The sequence below is a fragment of the Stegostoma tigrinum genome, chromosome 35 (assembly GCF_030684315.1).
Source record: "Stegostoma tigrinum isolate sSteTig4 chromosome 35, sSteTig4.hap1, whole genome shotgun sequence".
Taxonomy (NCBI): Eukaryota; Metazoa; Chordata; class Chondrichthyes; order Orectolobiformes; family Stegostomatidae; genus Stegostoma; species Stegostoma tigrinum.
Genome location: NC_081388.1, coordinates 13,218,870 through 13,241,216, shown reverse-complemented (window position 1 = coordinate 13,241,216; position 22,347 = coordinate 13,218,870). Strand labels below are relative to the sequence as shown.

Genomic DNA, 22,347 nt, shown 5'->3' with positions numbered 1-22,347 from the left:
TCATAGAATCCCTACAGTATGGAAACAGGCCATTCAGCTCCACAAGTCCGCATTGCCCCTGTGAAGAGCATCGCACACAGACCCATTCCCCTACCCCTGAGTTTCCTATGTCTAAACCACCAAACCTAAACATCCCTGGACACGGTGGGCATTTTAACATAGCCGATCCACCCTAACCTGCACATCCTTGGGCTGTGGGAGGAAACCAGAGCACCCGGAGGAAACCCTCACAAACACTATGTTTTCACATTCTCCCAGTCACCCCAGGTTGGAATTGAACCCGGGTCCCTGGGGCTGTGAGGCAGCAGTGCTAACCACTGAGCCACCACGTCACCCATATCCTTCCTATGACAAAGGAGATCAGGACTGGATACAGTTGGAAGACACCTCACCAACATCCAGGACAACCTCAGCATGACATCCCAGCTGAGGCCAAGTGTGCTTGTTCTGATGGTGACGAGAACATTCCACAGCACCATTGTACCAGCAGCAGGGGAGGTCACTCAATGACCCACAGTCAGCACTCTAGATTAACAGCATGCCCTTGCTATCCTGCGAGAGCAATCCTGCCGTGTGCAGACTGGCTGCTTTGTCGTGGCATCTGCAATGGGGAAATAATCCATTCACTGGCCGCAGAAAGGGTGCTATGTAAAAACCAGTCTTGCTGCCGTGCAGTGCAAACAGCGGTAAGCATTTTGGGAGGTGACCAAGTCGTTAAAAGCCGACAATGTCGAGAAGTGAACTCAGAGGTGATTGCATCATTTGAATCACAATGCACTCACACCCTTTGTACGATGCAACCCTCACACCAAAGTGAATTCACTTTCTGAAACAAATAAAAAGAAATTGCTGGAGCAAATTACTGCAGATGCTGGGATCTGAACTGAAAATAACAAATGCTGGAAACCACAGCAGGGCAGACAGCATCCACGGCGTGCTCTCTCTGTCTCTCCCCACTCCGAGCCAGGCAGGAAGGGCAGTGAGGGAGCTAGAGGTGGTCACCTTACAAAAATGGGACATTTAACTCCAGTACCATCCACCCACCCACAACAAAGAGGATCCCATGCCAACCTTTCCTGAGGGAGCCCTCTCTGTTGCGATGGCTGGTATTCATCTACATTTACAACAGAAAAGAAACCACAAAGCAGATTATCGGGTTGTTAACACACAGCCTTTTGTGGGATCTTGCTGTGCTCCAACAGGCTGTCACGTTTCCCCACACCAAACACACCACTGAGGTACCTCCGAAAAGCGCCCTGGGGGCATTCAATGGTCCAAAGGCGCTACATAAATGCAAAGGGTTTCAATTCCCAACACTCAAGGCCAGAGAAATTCAACATCGTCAACCCCAGAGACACAAAGTGACATCAGCACAGTGCTGGTAATGTCTTGCCAGTGTAAATGATGTTGCATTGAAGAAATATTCTGGGAAGACAGACTGTGAGACCCACATTCTCACCATGGAAAACCAATCATTTAACTCGGGCGGGGGAGGGAGGCAGTGATTATAGACTTCATGCTAATTTCTCATATCCTACACACACCATTTCTCCCAGAGACCCTTCCCTGGGAGCTGGGGAACAGGGCCGAACCACACAAAGCAGATTCGATTCCCAGCCAGGGTAGAGGGAAAGAAATCAGAATGGAAACCCTGTTCCAGAAAAGGCAAGGCAGAAAAGCACAGGCAGGATCCCGTTCCCAAGTAAGACCCTGGATCAGTCACTCTCCTTCCCAACGGCCATCACTAAAAGCTCGGCAGACAGCATCGAGGTGCATTTGGATAGCACCTTGGAACGCAGCACAGCATCCTCAGGGGCTGCCGTGCAGGGAGATTGGCAGCTGACGGCACAGCCAAAGGTTGGAGGTGTAAAATTTCAGACGTGTGGAAGACCAGTGCCGGGAGAGCACGGAGAGGTGCCGACAGGAGTTGCTGTCCAGGCCACAGACCCAGGCGCTCATCCCCACAGGGGTGGGCCCCACCTAGACAACGTACCGCCTGTAGGGGGAGGGGTGCAGAGGTGAGCGAAGCTATGCCGAAGCACCTTTAGATAAGGACGTGGGACAGTCTGAAGCTGGCTCACATTGACGGCGCACACCACCAAGGATGTAAGCAAAGGGCTTTCTCATCAGTCTTCATTGAGCTGTTTAAACGTACTTGGGAAATCTGAAACAGGAGCTGAGCAAACAGATCCTGCCATCACTGTGGGAACTGTTCAAAAAAAGGGTACCCAGAGCTCAGACCTGGGACTGTGACATTTAGGACGACAGCATTTAAATCCTTCAAGCACTTAGACTGTGTTTTCTTAATTCAATGTCGATGGTTTATGAAAACCATAGAATCCCTATAGTGCCGACAGAGGCCATTCAGACCAGAGTCTGCACCAGCCCTCAAAAGGGCATCCCACCCAGACCCACTCCCCTTACCGTACCCCATAACCCTGCATTTCCCATGGCTAACCCATCTAACCTATGCATCTCCAGGCACTATGAGTAATTTAGCATGGTTCATCCACCCTAACCCACACATCCCTGGGCACTAAGGGATAATTCAATATGGCCAATCCACCCGACCCTTCACACTTTTGGTCTGTTGGGGGAGACCCACGCAGACACAGGGAGAATGTCTGTGTGGCATTTGCACAGTCGTCTGAGCGTGGAATCGAACCCAGGTCCCCGACGCTGTGAGGTAGCAGTGCTAACCATTGAGCCACTCCACAACCTCCATTCTAAAGGATTTGAAGTACACAAAAGCGAAACGATCTATCCGCTCATCACAGCTGACCTTAAGTGGCTGCCCATACTCTACGGTGCAGAATTTAATATCGTCCCCAGACCAGTTTTTTTTTGAAAAACCTTCCCTCCACATTCCATTCCAACCCTCCAGGCCGGCTTCCTCAATCCCCATCCAGCTCTGGACGCGTGATTGCCAGAGAACAGTTTGCCTGCATCGGATCCACAGAGTTAGCTTCCCAAACCTCACATCCTTTTTGCTACGATGTGGCCAGATCTTACCAAGTGTCCAGGAGATGAGCTGCAAGAACCTTGCTCAGTTTTCAAACGAGTACAGCACAGGAGGCAGCCATTGAGGCCATCAGGTCTGCACCAGTTCCCCAGATTCTTGTAAAACTCACTCAGGGAATGTGGGCACCGTTGGCTGGGCCAGCGTTTATTGCCCAATCATATCACTGTGGGTCTGGGGTCATACAGTACAGTAATCCTTTGGCCCAACTCATCCACACCAACCCGATTTCCCAAGCTTAACTAGTCCCATATTCCTAGAAACCATTCTTATCCATGTACCTGACAATGTGTCTTTTAAAGGCAGTATCTGTATCCACCTCTAACCACTACCTCGTTCCATAAATGCACTGCCCTTTTCCCTGCTCAGCTTAAACCTATGCCCCTCCAGTTTTGGACTCCACCTCCCCTGGGTAAAAGACCTTGGCTATTCACCTTGTCCATGCCCCTCATGCTTTTACAAACCTCTATAAAAGGCCACCCCCCCTCAGCCTGTGACGTTCCAGGGAAAATTGCCCCAGCCTATCCTTCTAACTCCAACTCTCCAGTCCTGGTAACACCCAGGTAATTCTTTTCTGAACCCTCTCCAATTGAATGATATCCTTCCTATAGCAGGTCACAAGTAATTTGGGCCAGGTAAGGACATTAATGAATCACACAGCTTAACACAATGGTTAGGAGTTCACCATTATGCCACCCTTTGAATTTAATTTAGAAAAAAATCCAACTTCCCCACTTGCTTTGTTGGGATTTGAACCGATTACCTCCAGAAAAAGCCTGCAGTCCTAGCTTACCAGTCCAGTAACATTACCACAACACCACTGGCTCTCAGAACGAGCAACTCCTTGTGTGCCAAGCCAATGGGACATCTTCCCAGAGGTTTCAATAAGAAACACCCCTCGCTCCTCCCAGGCCTCATGTTGTGGCAAACAGCTCTCTCACCGCTTCACCCATAGATAGGGTCATAGAGGTTTCCATCATGGAAACAGCCCTTCAGCCCAACTTGTCTTTGCTATCCAGTTTTCACAATTAATCCAATCCTATTTGGTCCATGTCCCGGCCCAAATTTTTCTTTAACGCCAAAATTGCACTCGCTTCCACCTCTATTTTTAGCAACTCATTCCATACACCAACTACCCTCTGCGTGAAAAAGTTACCCCTCAGGTCCATTTTAAATCTTGCCCCTCTCACTTTAAACCTATGCCCCTCTAATTTTGGACTCCCCTACCCTGAGGAAAAGCTGTTGGCTATCTATCTTATCGAAACTTGTCAGAATTTTATAGACTAAGATTACCCCTCAGTCTCCCACACTCCAGCCAAAAAACAAAGTCCCAGTCTATTCCAACTTCTCCTTATAACTTGTATCTTTCAGTCCAGATAGTATCCTAGTTAATCTTTTCTGAACTCTTTCTGGCTTAATAATATCCTTTCTATAATAGGGCAACCAGGACTGTACATAGTACTCCAGGAGAGGCCTCACCAATGTCTTGTACAGCTGCAACAAGACATCCCAACTTTGATATTCAGTGCTCTGACCAATCAAAGTAAGCAAAAAAACTCAAAGAATTGCATTGATTGCCCTCCCAGCCCTCCCAACCATTGCATCATGTTTTCTTCCTTTGAAGATTTTAACTAATCAGTCAGTTTGAAAATACAGTGGAGTTGGTGAGAAGGTAGTCATCCGTAAAAATAATCAACGCCCAACCACTTTGGCAGAGCTGGCACCCTCGCCCTGGTTGCCAGGCAGACAATTCCTAACAGCAATGCCATCTGCCAATTAGGTTAATGGAGGCTTGGCAGCAAGACAGAAGATACAGTGGAGCTGTCAGCACTGCAAGAGTGATATTCCTGATGTGGGGGGGGGGGGGGGTGGTGGGGAGAGAAGATAACAGGCAGGGAAAGTTGTGCTACAAACATATGGAGCCATGTTTACTTTTGATGTCGAACCACACTCTACACTTACTTCGACGAGGAACAGACCCACCTAAACTAAACCCAATAAGAAAGGAGGGTAAGTCAAAAGCTTGACAAAACTCTGACGGAGTGTGCCTCAAAAAATCTTTTGTAGTTTTAGAATGCTGGGCACTGTGGGTGACATCTCACTCAGTCTGGGGTGTGGAGGAGGCATCCTGAGGCTGTGAAAGATGCTACATAAATGAAAGTTTTCCATCCACTCTTCTTCTTAAGATACTGCTTTTTTTTGTTTAAAAATTGTTAAATCCATTCTGGTGACTTTGAACAATGGGTTTTGTTGGTTGGGGCGGGGGGGGGGAGAATATCAGTCAGGCAACACTTGTTTAATTACTGTGTGCCACATCATTATGGGTCCCCCGCTGCTTGCTTTATTGCTGACTCCAGCAGAACAGTTCCAGTGCCAAAAATAAGACAACCCCCACTTCCTGACCTTCGAATAACTCGTCCCACAAGTTAGCAAGTTGGTGGCTGAAATTGTAACTACTAACTGTTGTTTTTCCTTCAAATGATGATTTGGCAATGCTTCTTAAAGCTGCAATGCTCTGGAGTTCAGAATTAAAAGCTCCATTAAATTTTTCATCTGTTGGATAAAATTTAAATCTTCGTTTGCAGCTATTCCAGGTGAGCTTTCTTTTTGAGAATCAACGATAACATCTATTATGATTTGAAGGAAAAGTGACAACTAAGAGTTTGATAATTGAACGAGAGAGAGAAATATGGCCAGAGCACCAGATGGATACATCAAGTCTCCAAACCCCAAACAAATATCAAATATGCCCCTAAACCATAAGGCTAAGTACATGAATAGGAAAGGTTTGGAGGGATACGGGCCACAAGCAGGCAGGCGGGGCTAGTTTAGTTTGGGATTATGTTCGGCATGGGCTGGTTGGACTGAAGGGTCTATCTCTGTACTGTATGACTCATAAGTTAGAGAGAGTCAAAAACTTGCATTCATATAGCAACTTACACAAACACCAAATGTCACAAAATATCTTGCAGCCAATTAAGTGCTGCAGAATAAAATAAACATGGTTAGGGCTCCTGTAGCACACTAATAGTGTCCCTACCACTGAGCCAAGAGGCCCAGGTTCAAGTCCTACTGCTCCAGAGGTGGGTAATAACATCCCTGAGCAGGTAAATTAGAAAACTATCTTGAGTAAACACAGCAGCCCGTTTGCACAGAGCTAGTTCTGATAATGGCCAGAGATATAAAAGTGGACTGGGATTTTTTCCCCCCCCACTGGCGCATAGGAGGCTGAGGGGTGACCTTACAGAGGTTTGTAAAATCACGAGGGGTGTGGATAAGGTGAATAGCAAAGGCCTTTTCCCTCGGGTGGAGGGGCATTCAAAAAACCATGGAGCGTATTTTTAAGGTGACAGAAGCAAGTTTTTTTAAAAAAGTCACAAGGGGCAACTTGCTTTTTTTGACAGTGGCTCACAAGTGGCATGAGCTACTAGAGAAAGTGGTGCTGTTACACAGTTACAGTGTTTAAAAAGGATAAGTAGATGATTAGCGAAGGTTTGGAGGGATATGGGCCACTTCCACCAACACCACCCACTCCGCCCCCCCCCCCCACCCCACCCACCCGACCCTCTGCCAGATGAAAAAACTCCTGTGGATTGATGTAGAACAAGCAGGGCTGTTAGCCCTGGAGTTCTGGTTGATGTTTATCCCAAAACCAACATTCAAGGGCATATTATTGACTCAGTATCACATTGCTGCTAAGGTGAGGGTGCTATATAAATTCATTTCTGCGCTTCTGACATTGCAGGAATTGTTTCCTGGACTGTGAAGGACTTCTGAACATCTAAAAGGTCACTAAAGGTGCAATATAAATGCAAGGTTCCCTCCAGATTCCCTCCTTTTGTAATTTGGAACAGTCTTATTCATTACTTTATACTGAAAAGAATTTTTAAAACTTATTTCTCGAGTTTTCCACTTTTTAACCAAAGATTTTGTAACCCAGGCAGCTTGTAGCTGAGATAACAAGGTGTGGAGCTGGATGAATACAGTAGGCAAAGCAGCAGAGGAGCAGGAAGGCTGATGTTTTGGGCCTAGATCCTTCTTCAGAAATGCTCTGGAGGGAGAAGCGTAACTTCTTCAAGGTAGGTATCCTTAGAAGAGGCTTCACAGTGGGATTAAAATAGTTTCAGAGATAGTAGGAACTGCAGATACTGGAGAGGAGAATCTGAGATAACAAGGCGTGGAGCTGGATGAACAGAGCAGGCCAAGCAGCAGAGGAGAAGGAAAGCTGACGTTTTGGACCTGGACCCTTCAAATGCTTTGCCTGTTGTGTTCACCCAGCTCTACACCTTGTTAACCTGGTACCCAAGATGGCTTTGTGAATGGTGACACTAAACTTCTCACTGTACTCCTGTATCCCTGTACTTGCCAATAAAACCTAAGTCTGAATCTTTTGATTCAAGATTCTCTAACCCTGTTGCTTTTGATCAGGCTCCTGGTGTCTCTGCTGCAATGCCATGGCGATAAAGGAACCAAAATGTACAGGTTCGGTCATAACTCCCCAATGACAAGCATCAGCTGTTTATGGACCTTGTACCATCGGCACTGACTTATTTAGCTGAACGCTGGTGTCAAACAAAAAGTCTTCTACACAATTAATACACAACAAGCTGAAACAGGAAAAATTGCCTCCATTCTATTCAATGCATTGGAGCGAGTCTCTCCATTCCCACATTTATTCTTTTCTCGTGCTTGGAAAGTAGTAGTTAATGGCTCAAAGTTACTAATCCTCGCAAATCAGAAAGATTTAGTTGAACATTCTCTCGGCACATTCCGACAGTTTTCCCTAATCCGGAATCAACGGCGCTTTGACCGGTTCATGGATATGCTTTCACAGTACAGCCTCGAGACTGGCCCACTGTGGCCACACCAACTAAATCAAACACAGCCCACTGGCTTCGAGTCTATTGGCCCAACCAAACAAAATGGAGAGCTGGCACGGTCACCCACTCCAACAGTCTGCCCTCTCCAGTCTATCCCACTAGCCCGCCCAAAGGTGGATCCATTCCCTCGGACATCGAGCTTATTCTCTCCCCCTTCCCCACTCGAGAACACAAATCGTTTGTTCGCGCAAATGAAAAAATCTTCCATTCCAAACCGTCCAAGAGACACAACACATCCTGAACACTGGCACAAATGATGCACATTGCCCTGGAGAGAATTAACATCCCCAATCCCATCAGGCACCCGAGATCCGGCTGCTCCTCACAACACTGTGACCCTCCATCGTTCTGGATTACCACGGCCCTGTGGCATTACCGCGACGCCATTGTCTCTCAAAGTAATCAAGGGCCTTTACAGAAGCTGGGATGACAGTGAGTTCTGAGTGCTCAAACGCAACACCCTGCTGTGACCTGAGGGAGGCGCAAGCTCAGCTCGCATCCACGCACAGAAAGCTCACCATTTTGATGGGTTTCTTGCCAAGGTCGGCCCCAGTCACCACCACCTCCTGGTCCTTCACCTGGAGTCCTTTTCGTGATAGAGCCTGCAGGACGGCCATGTTATCCTGAGGTGGGCCAGCCCCATCGTCTGAGAGAGTCTGGCCGCAGACCCGGCAGTAGATATCCGAGGAAAGCAGCAGGCGAATGACAGGTGGTTTGATGTGCTCCTGGTCATATTGGTCCGTGTAAAACGGCTCTCTCAGCTCATCCGGAACATTCTCTGGAAAGAACGAGATATTAAAAAAACACATACATGAGACCCTCAATATCCCATTTTCAGATTCCTCCTTTCTAACAGTATGCTTCATTTCAAAGTTGTGATCTCTTCCTAATCCCCTCCCCGGAATTAAGACTTCAATTGCTAAAAATGGGGATATCTGGGGGACTGTGCGGGTGCACGCGTGCATCAACTAAGATACAGAGGCGAACACACACACCTCCCCGTCACAACATCGTGGGTTCAAGTCTCACTGCAGCGACTTGGTCACATCATCTCAACTGATACTCATCCAGGACCAAGGTGGCCCTGCACCGTCAGAGGTGCTCTCTTTGAAATTTCATTTATTCCTGTCAATTGTACATAGGTACAGTAAAATTTTTTGTTTTGCATCTAGTACAGGCAGGTCATAACGTACAAAAATGTTAGGCTGTTAGCACAGAGCGAGGAATACAAAATTAGATGAAAAGAAAGATCAACATTGATGTGAAATCTGAGAGATCCATTCAGAAGTCTAATAACAGCGGGGAAGAAGCTGTTCTTCAATCTGTTGGTGTGTGTGTTTCAGTTTTTGTATCTTCTTACCGATAGAAGAGGTTGGAAGAGATTATAACCTAGGTGGGAGGGATCTTTGATGACGTTGTCTGCCTTTCTTAGGCAGTGGGAAATATATATGGAGTCAATGGATGGAAGGTTGGTTTGAGAGATGGATTGGGCTATGTTCACAGTAGAACATCAAAAAAAAGGTATCTTTTGCTTGCTGACGCGGAATAAAATTAACTCACAACATCCATTTGAGGGGGGAGCAGGGAAAGGAGCTCTGAATGCTTCCAATGGCCAGCTTGCACAGTCCCTTTAAAGATCACCTCAGCCTCAAGGGCCTTAAAAGGGACTGGTGGACATGCCTGGCAAATTTCAAACTGTTAAATATCGGTTCAACCACCCACACCAAAAATTAGCCTTGGCCAACCTTTATCACTCAATCAGCAATGAGAGAGACATTATCTGCTCATTATCATATTAAGCATAAACAGGGAACAGGAAGCATGCTACAGTGCTTTACGGCTACTCATGGTCAACTCATCTCGTCTTCACTTTCCTGAAATGCTCGCTGCAGGAGCTTCGTGTGCAGAAACCATATGAAGGCAGCAACAAACGACAGAAAGCTCTGTGGGATGTTGTGCAGAACAGGATAACTGCTATAGGAATGTATGTTCTTCTGTCTGCCTGGTGAGGAATATTGCTGACAAATAGTCAAGGTGTTGCTGAATCAGCTCTCACTCGCAGAGATTAAACTGGCAAAGATCAAATTCCTGGGTTTAAAATGGGAAGAGGCTACAGATTCAGAGATAATAGGAACTGCAGACGCTGGAGAATCCGAGATAACAAGGTGTGGAGCTGGACGAACACAGCAGGCCAAGCAGCATCTCAGGAGCACAAAAGCTGACGTTTCGGACCTAGACCCTTCAGAGAGGGGGATGGGGACAGGGATCTGAAATAAATAGGGAGAGAGGGGGAGGTGGATCGAAGATGGATAGAGAAGATAGCTGGAGAGGAGGCAGACAAGTTAAAGGGGCGGGGAAGGATCCAGTAAAGGTGAGTATAGGTGGGGAAGTACAGAGGGGATAGGTCAGTCTGAGGAGAACGGACAGGTCAAGGGGGCAGGATGAGGTTAGTAGGTAGGGAATGGAGGTGCGGCTTGAGGTGGGAGGAAGTGTAAGTGAGAGGAAGAACAGGTTAGGAGGCAGGGACAAGCTGGGCTGATTTTGGGATGCAGTGGGGGAAGGGGAGATTTTGAAGTTTGTGAAATCCACATTGATACCATTGGGCTGCAGGGTTTCCAAGCGAAATATGAGTTGCCGTTCCTGCAACCTTCGGGTGGCATCATTGTGGCACCGCAGGAGGCCCATGATGGACATGTCGTCTGAGGAATGGGAGAGGGAGTTGAAATGGTTCGTGACTGGGAGGTGCAGCTGTTTATTGCAAACCCAGCGGAGGTGTTCTGCAAAGCGATCCCAAGCCTCCTTTTGGTTTCCCCAATGTAGAGGCAGCCACACTGTGTACAGCGGATACAATATACCACATTGGCAGATGTGCAGGTGAACATCTGCTTGATATGGAAAGTCATCTTGTGGCCCGAGATAGGGGTGAGGGAGGTGGTGTGGGGGCAAGTGTAGCACTTCCTGCGGTTGCAGGGGAAGGTGCCTGGTGTGGTGGTGTCAGAGGAAAGTGTGGAGCGGACAAGGGAGTCACGGAGAGAGTGGTCTCTCTGGAAGACAGAGAAGGGTGGGGATGGAAAAATAGCTTGGGTGGTGGGGTCGGATTGTAGATGGCGGAAGTGTCGGAGGATGATGCGTTGGATCTGGAGGTTGGTGGGTGGTCTGTGAGGATGAGGGGCATTCTGTTTTGCTTGTTATTGTGGGGAGGGGGGGGGTGAGAGGGATGAGTTGCGGGAAACATGATCAAGGGCGTTCTTGACCACTGCGCGGGGCAGGGCGGGGGTGTTGGGTTTGGTGTTGCGGTCCTTGAAAAACGAGGATATGAGATGAATGCCTCATCCCTGGAGCAGATGCGGCGGAGGTGAAGGAATTGGGGGGGGAATGGCATTTTTGCAGGAAGGTGGGTGGGAGGAGGTGTATTCTAGGTAGTGGGAGTCGGTGGGCTTGAAATGGATATCAGTTTCTGGGCAGTTGCCCGGAGATGGAGACAGAGGTGTTAGAGATGGTCCAGGTGAACTTGAGGTTGGAGTGGAAGGTGTTGGTGAAGTGGATGAACTCTGTGGAAGCACGAGGCGGCGCTGATACAGTCAATGTAAATGGACAAAGAAGTCAAGTTTAGGGCCAGTGTAGGTACAGAAGGAGGATTGTTCCACGTCTGTACCCCCCAAGCTACGGATTTAGATAGCTCACTGACAACAAGAGCAGCTCAGCTAAGCTTTCAGTTTGAATTTGCCCACGGGAACAGGTAGGCCCAGAGTGGAAGTAAAATGAGACATTATTCATAGAACATACAAAGTACAGGCCCATCGGCCCATGATGTTGTGCCAACCTACTACCCTAAGATCAAACTCCCCTGCATACCCTACATTTTACTGTCATCCATGTGCCTACCCAAGAGTCGCTTGAATGTCCCTAATGGATCTAACTCCACTACCACTGCCAGCAGCATTTTCCATACACCCACCGCTCTGTGTAAATAACCTACCTCTGACATCTCCCCATACCGCCCTCCAAACATCTTAAAAATTGTGCCCCTTCATAATAGTGTTTTCTTCCAGGGTGGAAATGACTGTCTTTTACTGGATTCATCACTATGGTTCACACAACCCTTTTGAAGTATTCTGAGCAAGGGTCACCAGGCTTGAAACGTTAACTGTTTTCTTCACAGATGCTGCCAGACGTGCCGAGTTTTTCTAGCAACTTCTGTTTTTATTCCTTCTGAAGTATTATGTGTAACTGTGAGCTCTGTTGCCACAAGTACAACACTGGTTAGATAAAATTTGTTCAATACTAACGTTTGAACATACAGCACAAGGGGTTTCCCCCATATCAGACCATGAAAACCTAGAATGCAACACTTAGGTAGTTCGGTTGCACCTAACAGTCATTTTTTTCCCCAAAAAACGTGTACCTCTTCTGCATGAAGAAAATGCACGTTCCAGTGATGATTAATATTTGTTAATCTGTTAACAAGGTTTGTTAAATTTTAAAAAAAACCTGGTTTTCTAAGCTCCAAACTCGCTATTATTTTGCAATGTGATGGGGACCTGAAGTCATAACAGGGGAATTTAAAGCAGTGTCCTATTTGCAATCCTCAGTTGGTTGTGGGTAGCACTTTAGAGGCAAGAGAGAAAGCACTGCAAAGTCAAATAAAAAAAATCCGAGTTATTACAATCTGCAAGGCATGGCCTTTTTTTTAAAACATTCATTCATGGGATGAGGTGTCACTGACCATCCATAATTGCCTGGGGGGGCAGCTCAGAGTCAACCCCATTGCTGTGGGTCTGGAGTCACATGTAGGCCAGACCAGGTAAGGATGGCAGTTTCCTTCCCTAAAAAGGGCATTAGTGAACTACATGGGATTTTCCAACAATCGACAATGGATTCACAGTCAGAGTCTTAGTTCCAGATATTTATTGAATTCAAATTCCACTATCTACCATGACAGGATTTGAACCTAGGTCCCCAGAACACTAATCGGAGTTTCTGGATTAACAGTCCAGTGATAACACCACTAGGCCATCACCTTCCCTGAGAGGGTGGCAGCAGAACTGCGTTCACAGTTACTTTTGAAAAGGAATTTTGATTAAAGAAAAACGTGGAAACACAATGTATACATAGTCAGCGGGGGTCAGGGAGGGAAGGGAAAGAGGGGAGCAGGGTGATCGACGTAACCCTGCCAGAGCCAGCACCAAATGGACTCCTCCTGTTCAAAACCACTCTACAAGCAGCACCTGAGAGACGCAAGTGAACAAAGACTTAGACTGACACAGGCAGTTTCGCTCAAAGGGCAGCTCCCTCACAACCCAACTGGTTCACCAACCTATATCCTTCAGTGAAGGAAACTGCCATCCTTACCTGGTCTGGCAGACATACATCTCCACACCCACGGCAATGTGGTTGACTCTTAACTGCCCTCTAGGTAATTAGGGATGGGCAATAAATGCTGCCTGGTCAGTGTTGCCCTCATCCCATGAACGAATTTAATTTAGCCCAGCAATGGGTTGAGTGAGTCTTTTTTCTTAACCATTTACAACATAACTAACTTTTTCCAAAGGAAAGGATCAAAGCCATCCACCGTACTCCAAAAAAAAATGCAACACCCCAAGATTTTAAACCAAACTCCCAACTTTCCTCCCGGGTGATCCCAGCAGATCCCAAACGGTGCTACAAGCGGAGAATTGTCCATCCAATCACATTGCTCAAATCAACCGCACTACAAACAGAATAAAAACCGAAAGAACTGCAGATGCTGCAAATTACGAACAAAAACAGAAGTTGTTGGAAGAGCTCAGCACGTCCGGCAACATCTGCAAAGGAGAAAACAGAGTTAACGTTTCGGGTCCAGGGACCCTTCCTCAGAACTCAAACAGTTCAGACGCTGCCAGGCCTGCTGAGCTTTTCCAGCAACCTCGTTTATGTCACTACAAGTAGGTGCAAGTCTGGTCATGATACACTGTGGAATCCTGCCGTGTCTAAATTGCTGTACACTTCCACACCGCCTGCATCTCTCGTTTGGCAGTGAAGTGTTTGGAAAATGGAGGTGGTGGAGAGAGAAATTCAAAGGCGTATCCTTTTCTTTGAGCCATTTAGGTGGACCTTACTACCAACTCACTCACCAGAGGGCAGTCTGTTTCGCAGAGAGGTTGCGGGGGGGGGAGGTGGAATGAGGGATGGGGACAAACAGGTCTACCTCCTGACTGAGAGGTGAGGGGCGAGTGCACTCCCCTTCTCAGGCACAGACTCCAGCCATCACACATGACACTGCAGTGTCAAAAGATGTGGAGATGCACCCCGGCAGTGGGGGGGGGGGGGGGGGGGTGGGGGGGGGGGGGGTGGAGAAGAGGGGAGGAGGAGATAATTGCCCAGGGAATGGCCAAACCAGAGGAAGTTGGGATAAAAAAAACAAACACAGAGTCTGAATTTACAGCAGCTAGCTATCACCACAGATCTTGGTACAGCTGGGATAACCAGCCGCTACGGCTGAGAGGAGATCCCCTGCTGCTTCAACTCCTCCATACGAGCCCAGCACCTGCTGCCAGCTGCCAGAAGCCATTCCAGAATAAAAAGGAAACAAGCTGCTCCCTCAGGGAATTAACCAGGCCTGTGCTGTCAGACAGTTGAACATAAGGCCAACTGTAGTTATACGTATCAGCCAGTGATCTGATGGGCACTGTCGTCCTCCTCAAACATGCTGAAATCGATTCCACGTCTTTCCCTAAAAGGGACGTTTGTCAACATCCAGGGAAGCTCAACTATCTTAGACCCCTGAAAACATCCAGCAATCTCAGAAGTACTTAAGGTCAAATCCCAAATTTTATATTCTGGCCAGTGGGGATTCCGAGTGACGCAAGATTAAATTCAAATGATCTGACAGAGTTTCGAGAGACAATTACCCACTGCCAGTTTGATGTGTATGCAGCGAGAGGATTAGGTTCCTATTCAGACAGATGTCTTGAAGTTCATTAAGACCACTAACCATCTACACATGGATAAACAGGAGCCCAGGAGAAAAACTCATGAAACAGCAGTATTCGCAATAAATATCCCTCAACAGAAGAAGAAAAAATAAATCAAAAAGCAAATAAAGCCATTGCAGGAGCTTCCTGTGCAGAGATAAACTATGTGTGCCCTGCTGATCAGGGTGAGAGGGGGGAATTAAGGCAAATAGAATTTTCTTACTCAGTTAATCAGAATGCTATCAGAGTTTGAAATTGCTGAGACAAGATGGAAGACGCCAGTCAGCCCCTCAAGTCTATCCCAACATTTCATAGATCATGACCGATTGAGAACCCTGACACTATATACCTGAGCTTAGCCCCACATTACCACGAGGTAACCAACAAAACAAAAAAACTGTTCCAAGATGAACAATTGATCTAGCAATTGTTAATTATGCAAAAGAATAACTAAACTGTATTCACCTACACATTTGCCAGTAATCTTGCAGTCTCCTATACAAGGAATTCAGGTCCCAATATCTGAACTTAAGTAGAACAGAGAAAAAGATCTTAAAAGTGGGGGAAAACAGATAGAAGAATTAAATGATAACAAAGTGTGGAGCTGGATGAACACAGCAGACCAAGCAGCATCTTAGGAGCACAAAAGCTGACATTTCGGGCCTAGACCCAAAGGTGCTGCTTGGCCTGCTGTGTTCATCCAGCTCCACACTTTGTTATCTTGGATTCTCCAGCATCTGCAGTTCCCATTATGTCAGAAGAATTAATGTGCTGTTATTCCTGCGCCCACCTACACTTCAGATTCCAGGAGGTCATTCCCCGCTCCTGCAATTAGGATGAGGAAGATGGTCTAACAATTCAACACACCACAGCAACAAGCCCTTCAGCTCACCAAGCACGTGCTGATTTCTAATGCTCAGTTAGACTCGTTACTTAATGCCCATGCACTATTTCTGTCCCTCTGTTCATGTGTCTATCAATGTACATCTTAAACATTGTGAACACACCTCCTTCAACTGGGAGTGTGTTCCAGGCACCCGCCACCCTCTGTGTGACATATTTTCCCCGCACTCCCCCTCGCCACTAGCTTCCCTTCTCTCACCTTGAGCCTGTGCCCTTTTGAAGTTGACCGTTTCACCCTGGGAAAAAGCCTCTGACTATCCAGCTCTATCTATATCTCTCATTATTTTGTAGACCTCTATCAGGGCACCCCTCATCCTCTGTCTTTCCAGTGAAAAATGGAGGAGTTTATTTAACCTTTCCTCATAACTAGAGCCCTCCAGGCCAGGCAACATCCTGGTAAACCCTCTCTGCACCCTCTCCAAAGTCCCCATGTCCTCCTGGTGGGTTCTTTTATACAACTTGTCTACGTGTGTCACAAAATCGCAAGCGCTTCACAGCCAGAGCAGATCTTTGCAACATCTCTCTGGAAGAACCCTTTGGTTATCACTGTTCCAGCATATTCCCAGCTGCTCTACCACATTAGTTTACAGAGGGGACAAAGGTCATTCAAAACTCAGCTGTCCCTGCCTAAACTCCCATTCCCCCAACACACACATTTATACTGGCTCCGAAAATTAAGCAACATCTCAATTTTGAAATCCTAATCCTGGTTCGCAAATGCTTCTGCAACTTCACCGCCCCCAACTCTACTCACTAATCTCCTTAAACCCTTCACAATAACTGTGCTCTCATCTCACACTGACCCCAACGTGAGCCTCCCTCATTTTATTCCTGCCACCATTGGCAGTCGTACGGTTTAGACCCCAAGCTACAGAACACCCTCCGTAAACCCATGAGCCTTGCTTTTGTTTTTCCAAACTCTCACTAAAACCAATCTACTTTTGGTCACCCTTACCCACAATATCCTTTTGGGGTTCAGTGCCCTATTTCATGCTCTTGTAAAGTCCTTTGGGATGCTCCATAACATTCAAAGTCCTGTCCAAGCAGTTATTGTAATGTAGCTCAGCCAGAGTGCAGAGTGCAGATCATGCAGTTCCAGGACGGGAGTTACTTGGAAAGGAAGCAAAGAGTTCAGATGACATGGCCAGGAATGGACAGCACGCTGGCTCAGTGGTTAACACTGCTGCCTGACAGCACCAGGGACACAGGTTCGATTCCACCCTCGGGCAACTGTCTGAGCGGAGTTTGCACATTCTCCCAGTGCCTGCGTGGGGTTCCTCCGGGTGCTCCAGTTTCTCCCTAGCACTGTGCAGCTTAGGCAGATTGGCCGTGGGAACGGTCTGAGTGGGATGCTTTTCAAAGGGTCACTGTGGACTCAATGGGCCGAATGGTCTGCTTCCACACTGTAGGGATTTTATGATTCTCAGAGAAAATAGAGCAGGGTGTGCTTGCTTCTGATCAGTGGTTTGGAACTGCTGGGGTGTTTAATGGATGTTTAGCGTGTAAAATGGAGTGGCCTGGATAGAGCGTGTAAGGGACTCATTTCCCTTAGCACAAGGATCATTAGCCAAGGGAACAGATCTAAAGTTAAGTAGTAAAAAGGATCAAGGGAGTTAGAGAATTGTTTTCATCCAGATGGCAGCAGGAAATCACCACCCAAAAACGTGTGGGAGAATCACAGAATCCCTAGTGTGGAAAGAGGCCCTTTGGCCCAACAAGTCCACACTGACCCTCACAGCATCCCACCCAGACCAACTTGGGCCACCTAATCTGAACTATGGGCAATATAGTACAGCCAATCCACCTCGCCTTCACATCTTTTGCGCTGTGGGAGGAAAGTGGAGCACCTGGACGAAGTCTGTGGGTGGGGGGGGGGGAGAAGAGAGGAGAGGAGAGCGAGAGAACGTGCAAAAATCAGAAACTTGCGTTTTGGATGCACACTTGAAATGGTGTAACTACAGGCTGACAGAGCTAGCATGGATGCAAATGGGCTGAGTAGCCACCTCCTGTGCTACCAAGTTTCAGTGCTTCAAACTAAACTGTGAAAAGAGGTTTAACTACCGGAACTGAGCAGTGAGGCCTAACAAAATGTGCTTCAAACTGCATGCCAGAAAGAGAGAAACACAGAATGCCATTAAATGCAGTACAGCCTCGTCAGGCAGCTCAGCTAATCCATAATTTCCCACCCCCTCACTTACAGTCAACAATATAAAGACCAAAGCTGTTATATAAAAAAAGGAATAATTTCCAAAGCAGTTAATGATCAGTCAGTCCATTATCAAAAGAAGAGCAAAAGCAGAAAGGACGAATTTCACAGAGTTTGCCAGCAGAGAGATTAGGAGTCAGGTCATTACTCGAAAAGTCAATGTTATTGGTTGGAACCCTGTCAAATGGGTAAACACAGGTTCTGGGCCTGATCCTGCAACAACAGGTTTCCCAAACAGGTCTGTCAGCAGGAGGACATAACACCATCCCCCACAATGACAACAGGACAAATGCAACAAGATAAACGTTTGCACAGGCTTCTGGGCTTCCGTCTGCCTTTAACACTTTGTTAGCCAGTCCGAAGTGGCTAGGACAAAAATAAACTGCTCCTATTCACTTACACGTGTGGTCGCAGGAATTTCAGAACTTGCCATCTCGGCTGTTAAAATCCAATCGCCGTACTTTTCAAAAATAAAAGTGCAGCATTCAAATCATTGATCGGACTACAATAGCTGACCATTCACTCTTGCACGAGGGGCAAACTGTAATCAGAGATACTGGGAACTGCAGATGCTGGAGAATCCAAGAATCCTTTTCTGATGAAAAGGGTCTAGGCCTGGAACATCAGCTTTGGTGCTCCTGAGATGCTGCTTGGCCTGCTGTGTTCATCCAGCTCCACACTTTGTTATCTTCAATTCTTCCTGTAGTCATGTTACTCCCTACATCTAAAATTCCAAGATGTATTTACCATATCCATGATCTGTCAGAGATAACAAGGTGTGGAGCTGGGATGAACACAGCAGGCCAAGCAGCAGAGGAGCAGGAAAGCTGACGTTTTGGGCCTAGACCCTTCTTCAGAAAATTTCCTGAAGGAGGGTCTAGGCCTGAAGCGTCAGCTTTTGTGCTCCCCTGATGCTGCTTGGCCTGCTGTGTTCATCCAGCTCTACACCTTTATATCTCTTTGTATCCAAGTGCCTGATTCAAACTGATTGGCTAAATTCAAAAGCTTGTTGTTTTGGTAAAAACCCACTTGGTATCTGGCCTGCTAACTGAAAGGAGTTTCGTTTGTATAAATGCTTTAATTTGGGTGCTGTGTACTTGCAAACTTTCATTTAAATCTCTAAGCACAGGAAAAGCGCATTTTTGTTTAAAAAGGGACCACGTAATGTCTTCCCCACTAGCATTTTACAAACACCAAATTTTAACTTGCTGCCTGCCAATCCACAAGAACTCTCCTCAACTTTGCAACACCACCAGGCACACTCCACAATTAGCCCTGTAAACACTGGGGGGGGGGGGGGGGGAGAGGGACTGCTCCTCCCAACCCTGTCAGAGCTGGAGACAGACAGGATCTGTGTCTACAGGTCAATGATAGCCTTACACGCAAAATCTGGTCAATGTGGAACAGCAATGTAAAAGATTAACTCAGTGGTTCTCTACATGAGAGGATCTAGAGCTCATTGATATTCCCAGCTCTAGATCAAGTAAAAATCTTTGGTGATTTCCCTCTTCCTTATATTTACAAACTCACAATACAACACAATTTCACTTGAGTTTGATGACTTCATTTAAAGCAGCACTGTGTGTTGGGTCATGCCTCACTGCAAAACGTGCAATATACCTTGAAGATACTTTGCACAGGACTGGTTGGTACAAAGGGCTCAGTGTCCATCGTACTGAGACCTCTTATCTACACTGGGAGAAGTAATCTACCACTTTGGGGCGGCCTCAGAGCCAGGGACCCAGGTTCGATTCCACGCTCGGGGGGGACTGTCTTTGCAGAGTTTCCCGGTTCTCCTTGCATCTGCGTGGGTTTCCTCCGGGCGCTCCAGTTTTCTGAAGGCTGGGGCTTGTTCCTTCGGAGCATAGGAAATTGAGAGATGATCTTAGGAAGTTTATAAAATCATGAGGATTTATAGATAGAGTTAATCGTAGTTATCGTTTCTCTAGGATAGGGGACTTCAAGACTGGGGGCATATTTTTAAAAGGTGAGGGGAAAGAGGTTTTAAAAGAAGACATAGGGTAATTTTTTTTTTAAAAACAGAGGGTGGAATGAGCTTTGAGGAAGTGGTGGATGTGGGCACAGTTACAACATTTAAAAGACATTTGGCTTGGAACATGAATAGGAAAGGTTTGCAGGGATACATGCCAGGGGCCGGCAGGTGGGACTGGTCTAGTTTGGGACCATGGTCACCATGAACTGGTTGGACCGCAGGGTCAGTTTCCATGCTGTAACACACTCTGGCTACGTGCAGGATAGGTGAATTAGTCACGGGCAACGTAGGTTTACAGGGATGAGGAGGGGAGTGGGTAAGGGCAGAATGCTCTTCGGAGGGTCAGTAAATGGCCAGCTTCCACACTGTAAGGACTCTAGGATTCTTCCAATTGTATTGCTATGCTAGAGCGCAGACACAGATGTTTCTAACTGCAATGACACAGGAAATTCTTCATTTCTCGTTCCTGTGTTGCAAGAATCAACATGAACGTCTCCTCCTCCGACGTGTATAAAACTTTGCTGAAGGTAAGAGTCCACATTGCAGCTGACCAGGACGGCAAAAGCAGGTTAGAGTTCGCTGCGGTCGGCGAGTTTCATGAAACCGCTCTCAGTTCACAAATATTGCCTCAATGAGACTCTAACCCCAATCCTAGCCCGATCACAGCCTCCAGTGCATCAGGGAATGCCCTGGGTGAAGAAAGAAACAAAGTACGGCAAACATACATACATAAGAACAGTACAGGCCCTTCGGCCCACAATGTTATGCTGACCTATTATCTTACTCTAAGACCAAACTACCCTGCATACCCTAAATTTCACTATCCATGTGCCTATCCAAGAAACGCTTAAAAGTCTCTCAAGTATCTGACTCAGTTCTATACACAGCCAATCACAAAGTTCAAACCCACCAGGTGACAAGCATCACTATTTAACATGTACAGTACAAGATCTTTGTTTGGATACATGAATCCAACCTGTTTTGGAGATATTACTACACACCTCTGGATCAGGTGGGGCCTGAGCCTGTTGGCTCAGAAGCCACATTACAATTCAAACATGCTCCTGCAATCTTAAAAAAAAGGTCATATTCAGGGTTGCGGTTAGAGACCTTCGCTAATTTAGTTTGGAACAGAAAACTGCAATGAGGGAGATCTCATTTAATCAAAAATGATTAAACAAGGCCGTAAGATGAAAGTCAGCTCCTTCGCTCGCTTTTCATCTCAGGTTTCCTCAGGTGTCACCACAATTCTCACACAAAGACAACCATTAGCATGATTCAGAGAACCTCAGTGTGGAAGCAGATCTTTTGGCCCATTGGGTTCTCCCAGACCCTCCAAATAGCACACCAATTAGACCCAGGCCCCTACTCTATCCCTGTATTTCCCATGGCTAACCCACCCAGCCTGGACACTAGGGGCAGCTTTCCTTGGTCAATCCACCCTAAACTGCACATCTTTGGCTTGTGGGAGGAAACCCACACAGACATGAGCCCGAGGTTAGAATCGAACCCAGGTCCTCGTCACTGTGGGCCACCGTGTTGCCATTCAGAATGTGAGAAGTGACCTTGCCTTTCCCGGGGGTGTCTTGTTTTAAGAGCAGATAAGTTATGCCAAGCTGTCCTGAGCAATATTGACATCTCATTAGAAAATGTCTGGATCTGGCAGATAAGTGGGATTGGGGCTGGGATGAGATCAGCCACAATGGCTGTGGTCAGCACTGCTGCCTTAAAGCGCCAGGGACCCAGGTTCAATTCTAGCCTTGGGTGACTGACTGTGTGGAGTTTGCACATTCTCCCTGTGTCTGCATGGGTTTCCTCCGGGTGCTCCAGTTTCCTCCCTCAGTTCAAAGATGTGTAGGCTAAGTGGATTGGCCGTGGGAAATTGCCCGTAGTGTTCAGGGGTGTGTGGGTTATGGGGGGGTGGGTCTGGGTGGGATTCTTCAAGGGGGTTGTGGACTTGTTGGGCCGAAGGGCCTGTTTCCACACTGTAGGGAATCTATTCATACAAAAACTGCGCTGGAGGGGCCAAATGGCCTACTGCTGTTCCTAGTTATGTTCTCATTTTGCCTTGTGTACTCAAGTGCAGAGACTGGGGGTTTCCGTTCTGCACCTTGGAGAGATGGCTATCCTAACCTCTGCTCGATAACATGCTGTCTATAATAGCTTACCCTTGCCCGAGCGTGATGATCCACTGCTCCGCAAAACATCACATCACAACAGGTCAATGCCAACCTCACCAGAGCAGAGCGGACCAGTAATCCTCAGTTAGATCCAACCATGAAGCTGTGGGTGGCTGTGTTTCTCGGTTAATTCTCAAATTTTGAATTCACTGCCTCTAGCTCGGTGGTGAAATTCGAGGGGATTGGTGGGTCAGCTGCAAAAGGGAGTGGGGG

At 47.1% G+C, this 22,347-nt stretch overlaps 1 protein-coding gene across 4 annotated transcripts in view; it reads right to left on the bottom strand.

Moving 5' to 3' along the window:
- Positions 1 to 22,347, bottom strand: part of camsap3 (calmodulin regulated spectrin-associated protein family, member 3) — a 196,673-nt gene that overhangs the window by 126,952 nt on the left and 47,374 nt on the right. For all 4 annotated transcript variants that reach the window (XM_048521808.2, XM_048521810.2, XM_059640064.1 and 1 more), the window contains exon 2: positions 8,418 to 8,677. In XM_048521808.2, coding sequence (XP_048377765.1) covers positions 8,418 to 8,677 — 260 coding nt within the window. The remainder of the gene's footprint in view (positions 1 to 8,417; positions 8,678 to 22,347) is intronic.